The sequence below is a fragment of the Arachis hypogaea genome, chromosome 6 (genome assembly GCF_003086295.3).
Source record: "Arachis hypogaea cultivar Tifrunner chromosome 6, arahy.Tifrunner.gnm2.J5K5, whole genome shotgun sequence".
Classification (NCBI taxonomy): domain Eukaryota; kingdom Viridiplantae; phylum Streptophyta; class Magnoliopsida; order Fabales; family Fabaceae; genus Arachis; species Arachis hypogaea.
The window spans coordinates 58,925,180-58,938,658 of record NC_092041.1 but is presented as its reverse complement, the minus strand read 5'-3'; the positions used below and the strand labels follow the sequence as shown (position 1 = coordinate 58,938,658).

Genomic DNA, 13,479 nt, shown 5'->3' with positions numbered 1-13,479 from the left:
GTGCCGATCTCAAGATGGGGATGCAACTCGTCCGGAACGATCAATCCGTGGTACGGCCGCCACTCAAACTGCCACAGTATTATTGGCATATTAGAACCCTAACAATAATGGTTGGAAAAATGGAACAGAAAAACCATAACTATTTACCTCCTGCATGTTGTCTATATCATGCCTGAATGTCTCTACGGCCTTGGATAACAACGCTGTGGTCCGTTCTGAATGACTCCACCTGATACATTATTAATTGAAAAAATTTAAATAACTCACCATAAGTCAAACATGCATCATGAATATAACACACGACTAAAATAAGACTTATTACCTCCTAGCAACTGATATCTCGGTCGGTGGAAGGGTTTGTCTCGGTACGGGAGCAAGACACGGCATTCGCTCCCATGCCCAAACAAACAACAGATTCAGAGGGCCATTCATCTCCTTTGTATCATATCGTGATGCACGGCATAGTGCTCTGTAAAGATGCGCGAGACATGCTGACCCCCAACTATAAGTATGGATCTATTCGAAATCGCGAAGTAATGGTAGATATTTCGCATGGGCATATGCGGTCGACTTGTCCGTGAATAGGGTCGACCCTAACAAACAGAAGATCTGACATCTGACGTATCTCCTGATGGACTCCTCAGTGTCCAACGGCTTTGCGTCTCTGATACGTCGAACCCAACCCAGCTTTATATAGGACTTCGCATTGTGACTGACTAATGGCTCACGACCGAATATCGCTATGCCCTGACTTTGAACGAAGTCACTACTACTATCTGTCCATCCACTGACAGGCTCTCCATCAATGGGTAGGTTGAATATATGAGCGACATCCTCTAATGTCCCTGTAACCTCACCGATCGGCAATACAAAGGTGTGAGTTTCAGGCCTGCACCTTTCAACCAGAGTAGCTAACATGGGGTGAAATCCTCTTATGACTCCAATTCTAGAGACATGGTAGAATCCCGTGGCGCGTAAGTAGTTCTCCACCATCGGATTCCACGTTTGTGGCGGATCCAATTTACGCACCAACAAATTCCTGTTAGGCTGCATCAACAAAGATATATATTACATTAATTAAATAATAATCCTTATAAATATTTTAAAAAACATTCACATATTTATTTTAAATATTTATTTATTATAATATTCTTTATTTATTATAATATTTATTTTAAATATTTTAAACATTCTTTTTTTATTATAGTATTTATTTATTAAATATATTTTACACATTTTACATATTTAATTTCTTATAATATTTATTTATTAATATACGCAACATATTTATGTTAAAAAAGTCAAAATATATTTTTTTTTATTTTTGAATATATTCATAACAACAAAAGTTAAAAAATATTTAAAAAGTACATATTATTATTATTATTATTAACATTTACTTCATAAAAACTATTATTATATTGTTAAAATATTTATAAAATACACAAAATAATATTTCATAACAAAATATATATACATTAAAAAATATAAATACATAAAAAATAAACTTTAAATACAGAAAAAATTAAAATTTGTCAACTTACATAAATAGAATGACCCAAATAGTTGATAATATGTTCTTCGAGTTCCAAATAATTACGTACTATTTTTTTTAAATCCCTAAAATTAAAAATTTTGTTCACCATATAAACTCTTAATTCACTACTACTAACTACTACTCACTACTACTCACTACACTCTTCTCACCCTAAACCTATACACCCAAACAGCCCACACTTCTTTCTTTCTCTCTAATTTCTTTGCTTCAGCTATATGGCCAACTTCCCTCAATATGCAACGTTGCGAACAATGCATGCATATATATAGCAGAGGGAGAGAGCTTGCTGACTCCCCGGAGGAGGGGCGGCTGTCCCCTGCATGCAGGCAGCCTGCAGCACGCTCCCCACGTGGTGAGTAAGCAGCATTGGAATTCCGTGGAAATCTCTGCTGCGCTTCACGGGTCTCCAGGCACCATGCGCCCTGCGTGGTGAGTCAGTACACCCCTGACGTGTTGCTAGAGTGCCGCCATGTCGCCGCCTTCTGAGGCACCACGCTCCCGGCGTGTTAACTGTGGGCTCCATACTCTGGCAATATCCCTCCTTGGCCAATATCCGGCCAATACACCATTTCTGCGTCCATATGAAAAATAATTTCTGAGATTTCACTATATAATTATAAAAAATATTATCATTTATATATTAAAACTAATAATTAATTATTATATATTTATGTATAAATATATATAATTTAATTTATTTTTAATATGTATTTTATACTATTAATTAATTAGTATAATTTATTTATTTATGCCAACGAATTATAGTTCAAATGATATAGTATTTTCATACTTAGTTAGAGGTTGCGGATTTGAGTCTCTATATTTTTGATAAAAAAATATTTAATTGATATATATATATATATATATATATATTTATATATACTTTTATATATATTTAATTTACTTTTAATATATATTTTGATAAATATTTTTTCTTAATTTTTTCCCCTCGATCCGTAATTCCATATTAACATTATCAAAATATTCAATATTCAATAAACCATAGAAATATAGTACTAAATATTTCAACAAATGAAAAGGTATATCATATTTATATATTATAAAAAGGTGGGTAAATTGAAGGCAATTATTGATGATTTCATTTGTAATTGGTTAGGCTCAGGGTACCTTCTTTTTCCCCTACATTCATAAATTTTGATATTCCCACCCCACCTTACATTACATTGTTGTTGCCCATTTTATATAAGCCGCACAATCTTCTTGTTATAGCAACAACCTACAACAATTAGGGAGAGAAGGGTCTTAATAAGACCAGTGCCCATGGGAGTAAAAAAAACATCCTAAAATCCCTCGTTATATAAAGAGGGAGAGAGAGGAAGAGAGAAAGAAAGAAATTAAGAAGAGAGTGTAAAGCAGCACACACACAGAGACCCCCTAAATAAAGAAAAGAGAAAAACATTCTCTTCATCTCATCTCTTTCTATATACGTTTCTTATTCTCTTGTCTTTTCGTTTTCTTTTTTTATTACTCTTTGCTTCTGTCTCTGCTTTTTTTGTCAAATGCGGTGTTGTTCTGTTCTCTTTTAATTTGGTTGATCATACACAGAGAGAGAGAGAGAGAGAGAGAGAGAGAGAGAGAGAGAGAGAGAGAGAGAGAGAGAGAGAGAGAGAGAGAGAGAGAGATTTGACTTCTCTCACAATCAATTGTTTGGTCTCTACTTATCCTCGTGAAAAGAACCAACCAAAAAAAGAGTGTTTCTATATTGAGATCTCATCTAGCTAGCTACCTACACATATAGTACATAGTGTCACTGACATTATTCCAGCTCCGTCGATTCATCCATTGTTTTGCGTGACCCAGAAGAAAATTACACTAACAACACACGCACCAAAAAGTGAAATACAAATAAATAAATAAATATTCCTGCTTCTTTAACAAAGATTGTTATTAGCTTGTTCTTATTATAAACCTCTCTTCCACTACTGTCTCTTGTGTGTGTGTGTTTTGTCTCTTGAAAATGGATGGGGTTTCGTTTGAAGGCGCAAAGGATGACATAACAATGCAGTTTGCAATGGTGTGGAGCCAGATCAAAGCGCCATTGATAGTTCCAATGCTGAGGATCGCGGTGTTTTTATGCTTGATCATGTCGGTGATGATGTTCATAGAGAGAGTGTATATGGGCATTGTGATTAGTCTCGTGAAATTGTTTGGAAGAAGGCCTGAGAAGCGTTACAAGTGGGAGCCAATGAAGGACGATGTTGAGTTAGGAAACTCTTCTTACCCCATGGTTCTTGTTCAGATTCCTATGTACAATGAAAGAGAGGTTAGTTAATTAATTCGTTTGAGTATTCATTATACTCTTGATAATCCGACAAAGATGGCTTCTTATTATATTGCTTGTAAAAATAAATTAGTCAAAATCAATCAAAATTTATTTTATTAAACATTTATTAACTGTTATAATAATTAATAAATATTAAATAAAATAAATTTTAATATTTTTTATTTTTTAATATTACCGTTGTTTCTACCATAAAATGCAGGTTTATCAGCTTTCAATTGGAGCTGCATGTGGACTCTCTTGGCCTTCTGATAGGATCGTTGTACAAGTTCTTGATGACTCCACTGATCAAGCAATCAAGGTAATTAATTACCGTTCCGCTAGAAAACTCATTAAGAATAAAGTCAACTCTAACTAATTAAATAAAAAATAGGCCTTTTATAAAATAAAAAAAATAATCATTCACTATCTTAATATTTCAAATTTTAAAATAAAAAAATAAACTTAATTGACTTATACTTTAATTGGTTTTCTAAACTTTTTTAATTAATTAATATCAGTAATGTCCTTTCCATTTATGGCAAGAAAAAACCGCCTCTCCACTGTCCAAAAAATTTATTTTAATTAGATTTTCAACCATTTAAATAATTAATTTAAATGAATTTATAACACATCTTCAGATCATTGTTTACAAAAATTATTTATACAAATTACATAAATAATTAGAGTCTAATTAAAATTTTTTAAATTATAAAAAATACTTTATGTTTTAAACAAATAAATAAAAATCAAACAAATATTTACTCAATTAATTAGACAAAATTTAGTTCGCTAAACATTTTCACAACTCCACAAAGAAAAAAGACAAAACATATTTGATTAATTATTTAATTTTTGTTCTTTTGTTGATTATGTATTACAAAATTATTCTTGATATAACTAATTAATTTTGTACTATATGATAGTTATTATTAGTAGAAGAATGGATGGAGTAACATTGATTGACGTTGTGATGTGTGAAAAATTGCAGGAATTGGTGCAGATAGAATGCCAAAGATGGGCAAGCAAGGGTGTGAACATAAAGTATGAAGTGAGGGACAACAGGAACGGATACAAAGCAGGGGCTCTCAAAGAAGGCATGAAACGAAGCTATGTTAAGCAATGCGATTACGTTGCCATTTTCGACGCTGATTTTCAGCCTGAACCTGATTTCTTGTGGCGAACCATCCCATTCTTAGTGCACAATCCTGAGCTTGCTCTCATTCAGGCTCGTTGGAAATTTGGTAATTAAAACTTTTCTCTAACTCCCTTAACATCCACGTTTAACGACAATCTCTTTTCTTAGTCCTAATTTAGATTATTTAAAAACTGTCGGTGACATGAGTCTTTTTGTGTGTGTTGAGTTTGGTTGGTGCTGGGTTGGGTCCCACTTTGTGGTTCAACGCCGTGCAAATGTCACACTCTAGCTAACTAGCAGCACCTTCATCTTTCAACTTTCGTTTCATGTTTGCCTTAGATTTAAGCCACGTAACCCCCTTTTTGTTGATGTCAAAGTTTGACGCTAAATTTAACTATTAATTCTAATATTATATAATTTATATAAACTCAATTTCTGTAAAAAAATTGATACTTGAGTTTTAGTGTCTATTTATTATACTTTGTTACCAAAATTATATATGTATCTATCATTGTCGTTTATGATATGGTGTTCTTTTACTCCTTTGTGTCTACGGTCCACCCGCTTTTATAATCTACTCCAACCTTTATATAATAGAATCTTGCCGGGGAGAATTTTTTTTAAAAAAAATAAAGTTTATTATTTTTGGCATTATTTTTAATTATTAATTTAATTTTTTAATTTAATAATTTAATAATATATTTTTAGTTTATATTTTTAAATATTATTAATTAATTATTAATTGTTAATTAAAAAAATTAATAATTTTTTAATATTTAAAAAACTTTTTAAAAATATAAAAAGTAATTTTACTAAATTTATTGAAAATAAAAATTTTATATTTTAATTTATTAAATATTTTTAAAACTTGTATTATTATCATTTTAGAAAACATATTTATTCTTTAGACATTCTTTTAATTAAATCCTATATATTATATAATATAGGAAAAGTATAGGTAAACAATGAAAATATTAAACAACGTAAACAATAGATATATCGGATATTTATTTTATTAGTGTACAGATGGTTATTTTAATATTAAAATTTAGATCATTAATTTGAAAGTGTAGTATATTTTTATTTGATTGATAGTTATTCATATTGTTCAACAAGGCATTTTCCTATAATATATTATATGCACACAAAATTACTATACATATAAACGTTTAATTTAATATTATTAAATCAAATTGTGATTTATTTATTTATTTTCTTTATTTTTAAATTTTAAAATTATCTAAGCGGCCACTAATTTTATACACAAATAGTATTTTCAAAATCATATTACCAAAAAAATATTGTTTTGTTCTATTTGGGGTATAATTTTTTAATTGATATGGTATCCTCAAATTCAATAAATTAAGGATCAATTTATTGCAGATCTGAACTCTATTTAATATTTAGAATTTAGGGTTTGTTGTTGGTCAATAAATTATTGTATGTATAAGACGAAATTTAAAATTTAAATCTCCTAATATGTATAAGACGAAATTTAAAATTTAAATCTCCTAATAATTACTTAAGTAGACAAATGAGTTGATCACTCGACCAATAAGATGATTAGTTTTGGCGATTATTATTTGGTTTGTTTTATTCCTATGCTAAGTGGAAGCTGCTGATTGGTTACTCTCTTCATTATTTTTTGATGTCCAGTCTGTCATAAAAAGGCGTTAATGAACTGATAGATGATTATTAACCATGATATAATAATTATGGCTTTTTACATATTATTTCCCTTGATTATAATTCATTTATAGTAGGAATTGGATCTGGTTTAGTCAATGTGAGGCCGAAAAGTCGGGTAAAACCTGGACCATACTGCTTAATGCGGAAAAAGTATAACTAAATTCGCAAGTAAAGGCCTCAGAATCCAATTAATTGATCATTATTAATTACTTTGAAAAGTAGGTGTAGATTAGCAATAAATAATATAAGTACTCCTTAATTTCAACGTGGTCAAAATAGTTGTTGTTTCAACAAAGACTATGCTGGTAGTCATTTTAAGTATGATAATGAGTTTCAAGAGTTAGTAATTTAAGATTACTATATAGATTGTTTACTTATAGGTTTATTAGCTTTATAATTAGAACAAGAGTTAAGATTTTTAAAGGGAAAATTTTAAATTAAAGGGATGCAAGGTTTTTTAGAGAAGTTATAATTTTACATATCAAATTTATTTTTGTAACCTCTCATCCAATTTTAACTCCTACCCGCATATATACTAGAAAAAAGCATTTAAAATTTTTAATGTATTCAACATATTACAATTTTAATTAGTGTCCTTATGATAATGGTTAGGATAACAAGCTACATGTAAATTTTCATGAAACAATAATTATAACAACCTGATTGAAAGTTGAAATACAAGTTGCAAAACAACATGCATACAACTAACAAACTAAGAAAAGTAAAAAATATATATACTACTATAGTACTATTTGTTAATAAAAAGCTGCTATCTTTTCCTAAGGAATCGTATTCCCAATATTGGGAACATATGATAATGCTTTAGAAACATGTGCTCTCTTGGGTGGCTCTCAAGATGTGATATGAAAGATTAAAAAGGCCCACACACCTCACTAATACAAATAAGTATTGTTTCCAACATGTGCACCAACCAGAAAATTTTCCTCATAGCTAACGCCCTTCCCCTGTTCTAGCTAAGAAAAATATGATATTTTGAGCTGGTCCTAAAATAATTGTCCTTAAAGAGAGCAACACACGAAATCTGCTTCTATCTACATGTGTATTTCAAAGGGTATTTCTGTCTAATGCATGTTCCAAAAACATATTTAAGCATGCACAATTTTTTTAAAATAACCTTTCCCTGGTACGTAACATTATAAATAAAACAAAATTTAGTTAACAAAGAGTCCAGCATCTCCAACTTTTGGATTATAATTTTTTATACTTACAGGAGATAAATTAATTTAAAAATTAAGATTTTTTATTAAAATCATAGACAAAGTGAAATCAGTCTCACTTTAGAGATATAGTATGAATCATCTTGATGAAAAATTAATTAAATTTTGTCAGTTGTATAACTATTTTGATAGAATAATAAAAAATAATATAAAGTTCAAGTTGAACCGAAACAAAAAATTAGAGCTACAAATTTTTCATTTAATTTTAAATTATTATTTATGGCATATAATTTCATAAATACTAATGTGACATTTATAAAACTCAAAATAAAATTAGGATTTAACTAAGATGTACTTTAAAGCACATATAAACTTATTATTAATAGAAAATTTTAAATTTTTTCATTTAATAAATATAAAACAAATACATTTAAAACTTAATTTTTTTGTATTTTCAATAAAAAATTTTTAATTTGTAATCCTAACATATATTTTTAAGGTACAAAATAAATAAAACCATAAAATTAAAATGAAAATATGCATAGGCGTTGCTCTAACTACATTAACAATTACCAAAGTAATAGAAGATTTCAATTCTTCCAATATATTTAAAATATTGAAATTTAAAAAATAAATAAGTATACATAGTTTTAAAACAAATATTAAATGTAACATATAGCAGAGCACAAACATAATTTTCATAATGATAATATTAGAAAAATAAAAAAAGTCAAAATTTACCTTATTTAATATTTATTAATTGTTATAATAATTAATAAATATTAAATAAAAAAAGTTTTTACTGTTTTTTTTGTTACCAAATACTTCAGTTTTTATCGAGAGAAGAAAAGTGTTTGTGGCGTTATTATGGTTGTTGATGTAATCATTATTCTTATTGTGGATCTCCATCTTCCCTTTTACCTATCTCTAATTCACTCAATGACTCCTACTGCTGTGTTGCTCCGGCAGCAGCATGTGCAAGTTTTTAATGGTGGACCTCATTATTTTCCGGTCACTGTCTATATCTACTAACCGACAGCTGAATTTATTTCGAACTCTCTCGCTCCTTTCTGCCAAATCAATACCATGTCATTGTAAATTTCATGCCAGCTATGTTTTTGACATGCCACTAATATAACATAATATTAATTAATTTTTCTTGTTTTTAATTTTCAGTGAATTCCGATGAATGTTTGATGACCAGGATGCAAGAGATGTCACTGGATTACCATTTCACAGTGGAACAAGAAGTGGGCTCTTCCAGTTATGCCTTCTTTGGTTTCAACGGTATAATCATCTTAATATTAATAATAATTTAATTACATAGTGCAAATATATATGTATTCTTCAACAACAATCATGCTACTATTGTATAAGGATACATCTATAGTGTTAAAAAAAAGTTTGATTATGCTGCTATAAATAAATTTGATAATCATTTTGTGAAAAGTTTAATTATTTTAATAGTTAATTATTTGTTGAAAATATACGTTATACACAAATATGTTGTAACTAATTTAGCTACTCTTTTAATTTTATTTGTGATATGATGGATGATTATAGGGACTGCTGGAGTATGGAGAATTGCGGCGCTAAATGAGGCTGGTGGGTGGAAAGATAGGACCACAGTGGAGGATATGGACCTTGCTGTCCGAGCTAGTCTCAAGGGATGGAAATTCTGTTACCTCTCCGATTTGAAGGTAAATAAATAACGAACAATGTTATATGACTAACACAATTTATTATTTTTAGTCAATATTTAGTTAGTATTCAAAATTTTAAATTTTAAATACTAAATTCTAAGGTGGTGTATATATATACCATCATAATAATCTCAGTTGGAAAGTTGTGAGTATATTTATATAACATTGATGTATGGTTTTGTTGACATGGATCTATTTTTTTCTGATTAAAGGTTAAAAATGAGTTGCCAAGTACTTTGAAGGCCTACCGTTACCAACAGCACCGTTGGTCTTGTGGGCCCGCCAATCTTTTCAGGAAGATGGTTTTGGAAATTATCAGAAACAAGGTAAGCTTTAGACCTCATACTCAAATTTATATTTGTCGGTATATATTCAGCATTTGGATACTTACATTTCAAATTCCATGTATGTTTTGTCCAATGCAGAAAGTGTCAACTTGGAAGAAGGTACATGTGATTTACAGCTTCTTCTTCGTTAGGAAAGTTATAGCACACATCAACACGTTTGTGTTCTACTGCATCGTGTTACCTGCGACCGTTGTGGTTCCTGAGGTTGTGGTTCCAAAATGGGGTGCTGTCTATATCCCTTCTGTCATCACCCTTCTAAATGCAGTTGGAACTCCAAGGTCTTTCTTGATTCCTCTATTGGTTTTCTTCTGTTTCAATTCTTCTCTACAGTTGAATCTCATGGAAAGAAAGTAACTTGTGTTACAAGTAAACAAACACTTTTGTTGACCGACTTTATTATCTGTTTCCTATGCTTTTGTTTCAGGTCGCTCCATTTACTTGTGTTCTGGATTCTCTTTGAGAATGTCATGTCTCTTCATAGAACAAAGGCGACAATTATTGGTTTACTCGAGGCTAGCCGAGTCAACGAATGGGTTGTCACTGAAAAGCTTGGAGATGCTCTCAAGAGTAAAGCCGGAGGTAAAGTAGCATCGAAGAAGCCTCGATTCAAGATTGGAGACAGGTACAAAAGGGTTTTTCATGATTTAGTTGTTCGCTTCTTCAATTTTAAAATATTTGTCAATTTGATTAAATATTACATTGAAAAATCAATGTATCTGATATCTTTGTCTTCATCAGGTTTCACTTGTTGGAACTTGGTGTGGGATTTTACCTCTTCTTCTGTGGCTGTTACGATGTTATGTTCGGGAAGAACCACTACTTCATCTTCCTTTTCATCCAAGCAATTGCGTTCTTCATCATGGCATTTGGATATGTTGGCACCTTTGTTCCCACCTCGTAAAACTATTTGGCTATGTTCTTCATTCAGTGAAATTTTTCAGTTTGTGCCTTCACTTGTCAAATGCGTTGTAGTATACAGGGTCTGGCAAATTACACAGCATATTAGTATAAAAAGAAAAGGGGTGATAATTTTTTTTAAGGTTTTGCATAAACAGAGTCTGTGACTCTTTAAAAGAGTAGATTTCCTTGTGAATAGCAAAAGGCATATAACGGAAGTTAATGGAGGTTCTTCACCTGGGAAACAAGTATACACAAAAGACGAACACAGCGTCGACAGCATCTATGGTGGATTGTTGATAAGATTTTGTAGCTTTTTTTTTTCTTTTTCCTTTTTATTTGTAAACACTTTTAATTTAATTTCTTTACATTGTATTTGTTTGATGAAATAAGCAGCTCCAAGAAATGGGTTAAAATACACAAAAGATTCTATATACTGCATCTCTTTACTCTGTGTAGCCTCTATGTTAATTAGTTAAATCTTACTGAAATAACGAAATTCCTTTGGCATTCCCTATGTAACAAAAACAGCTAATCAGTTTATGTTAAGATTAACAAAAGGGAATAATCTGATGGGAAACTCAGTGGTTCTGGACAGGATTACAATATACAAGCATTTACTTTAGGACAATGATACATCTGTAAATCTAAGAAATCTTTTCTTAGAATAATCATGTGTGCAGTTAATTGTGATAGCCTAGTGACTAACTGTCATTTCACTAAATGTGTGAAACTCCAATTGGTTTTGTTCTCAATTCAGTCGACTGAGGTGTAATGTCAGCTAGTCATTATACTGCCAAAATGACAACTAATTGTATATATAAGTATTCCTTTAACTAAATTGATGACTAAATGACTAATCTAATTTGTAATTATAAAACTAAAAAAGAAAATTCTTAGAAGTCAATATTACATGATTAATATTATAGTCAATATTTAACATAAGAAAAAAATATCCAAAATTTTTAAAAATAAGAATATTTGAAATTCATCAAAAAAATATTTGAAATTCAAACACAACCATTCAAAATTTTCAAAAAAATATATTTATCAAACGAAAGCAAGTGCGCTCCAAAAAAAAAAAAAATTAGGAGTGCAACACTTCTTAAAAATTAACCGACAATCATCAAAAGTTACTAGGTAAATCAGGTTTTGAGTTTTTAGATAGTCCATTTGTAAATAAAAATAAATAGACTACTTAATGCCAATTTAAAAAACTGAGATCATTTAATTAGAAAAATGTTGAGACCCAAAATCATCCTTCTCAAGTTTATACATTTTGCCCAACTAGAAAAAAAGAAGCTTGCACAGTGGACGACGATCATTCGAATGGAGCACAGAAAATCAGAAGGCGGTGAAACTCAAAGTACACCATGAGCTTCTGGTGTTAGATCAGAAACCAGGTTGGGATAGGTGTTCTCTTAGGGCTGTCAGAAGTTGTAAGAACCGGCGTTTTTATGAATAAAATCATTTAAATACCGAAATTAAACTCCAAAAATTTAGGATGAGAATTTGGGGATTTAAATATGATTTTCGGATTCAGTAGGTCCTTCCGAGTTAGAAAATGTGTTCTCTGTGAAAAACCGTGAAAAATCATGAACCGAAAGTTGAACTGGTTGAACCGGTTCAAGTCTGCTCGGTGCTGCGCGAGAAGTAGTGAAAACAGCCGAAAACCTTAGAAAAATATTAGAGATGAAAAACCGGGCGTTAGTGTTAAAAGTTTGGCCCGAAGCTAGGACAAACGGGCAAAAAATGCTAACGGGTTGAATCGGGCCCAAGTCCAACATATATAAGGTTTCATTAATGAACCCTTCACCCATAAACACACACACACACAGCTACAAAGGGTAGAGGAGAAAATAGAAGAACACTATTTACATCTCCATTCAATCCGCGATATCTTGAGCTACGGTGCTCTGATTCGCATGCCGTCAGCGGCTACACGAAGCTCTTGTCGAGCCCGTCCTTTCTATCTAAGATTTGTGGTAAGTCTCTCAAGTTTTTCTGCCCAATTTTTGTGCCCTTGTGCATTTCGAGTTTTACGGTTGGTTTTAAGAGAAATCTTGTGTCTTGGGTGTTTTAGGTACACTCTAGCACTTGATTGTTGGTGGTTTTGGCTTCCAAAACTGTTGGGTAAGGTAAGAGCTCTTGAAACCCTTGTGCGATTATGTTTATGTTGAGTCCTAGTTAGATTAGTGATGTTTGGTGTGTATATAGCTTGTTTATTGTGAGTTTGGAGCTTGTTGGTGATTGTTGGAAGCTTAGATTGTGGTTGGAAAGCTCATTTGGTGCTCAATTTTGAGTTTTGGACATTTTGGGAATCGGCCAAGGTATGGTTTCAATTTTTTCTATGTAGTATATAATATTCATGGACACTTAGGCTAGTGACCCATAGGATAGGTTTGGATTTGAATGGTTGTTAAGTTATTGAATGATGTTATATGATGATTTTTGATGATTTGATGAATGTTGAATTTAATTATAATGAGGGTTGTGGATATGATGAGGATGAAGGATTGAGAGGTTGGGGGAGTGAGTTGTGTTGATAGATGTGATATTGATGTGGATTGGTTGGTAATGTAGTTGGAAATTGTTAATAAGGTTTGATATATGTAATATATTGAAGTGATGTTGTGAATGAGGAAAGATAAAGGGAAAATGTGGTAAGTTTGGTGTGATATGTTATAG

At 31.1% G+C, this 13,479-nt stretch overlaps 1 protein-coding gene across 1 annotated transcript; it reads left to right on the top strand.

Annotated features, from left to right (window-relative positions):
- The first annotated feature begins 2,605 nt into the window (after positions 1-2,605).
- Positions 2,606-11,225, top strand: LOC112696632 (glucomannan 4-beta-mannosyltransferase 9). Its single transcript, XM_025749458.3, has 9 exons — positions 2,606-3,842; positions 4,063-4,161; positions 4,831-5,083; positions 9,021-9,131; positions 9,408-9,544; positions 9,760-9,873; positions 9,973-10,172; positions 10,319-10,516; positions 10,633-11,225. The coding sequence occupies exons 1-9, from the start codon at positions 3,537-3,539 to the stop codon at positions 10,793-10,795; spliced, it is 1,581 nt and encodes a 526-aa protein (XP_025605243.1). The 5' UTR covers positions 2,606-3,536; the 3' UTR covers positions 10,796-11,225.
- The last annotated feature ends 2,254 nt before the right edge of the window (positions 11,226-13,479 follow it).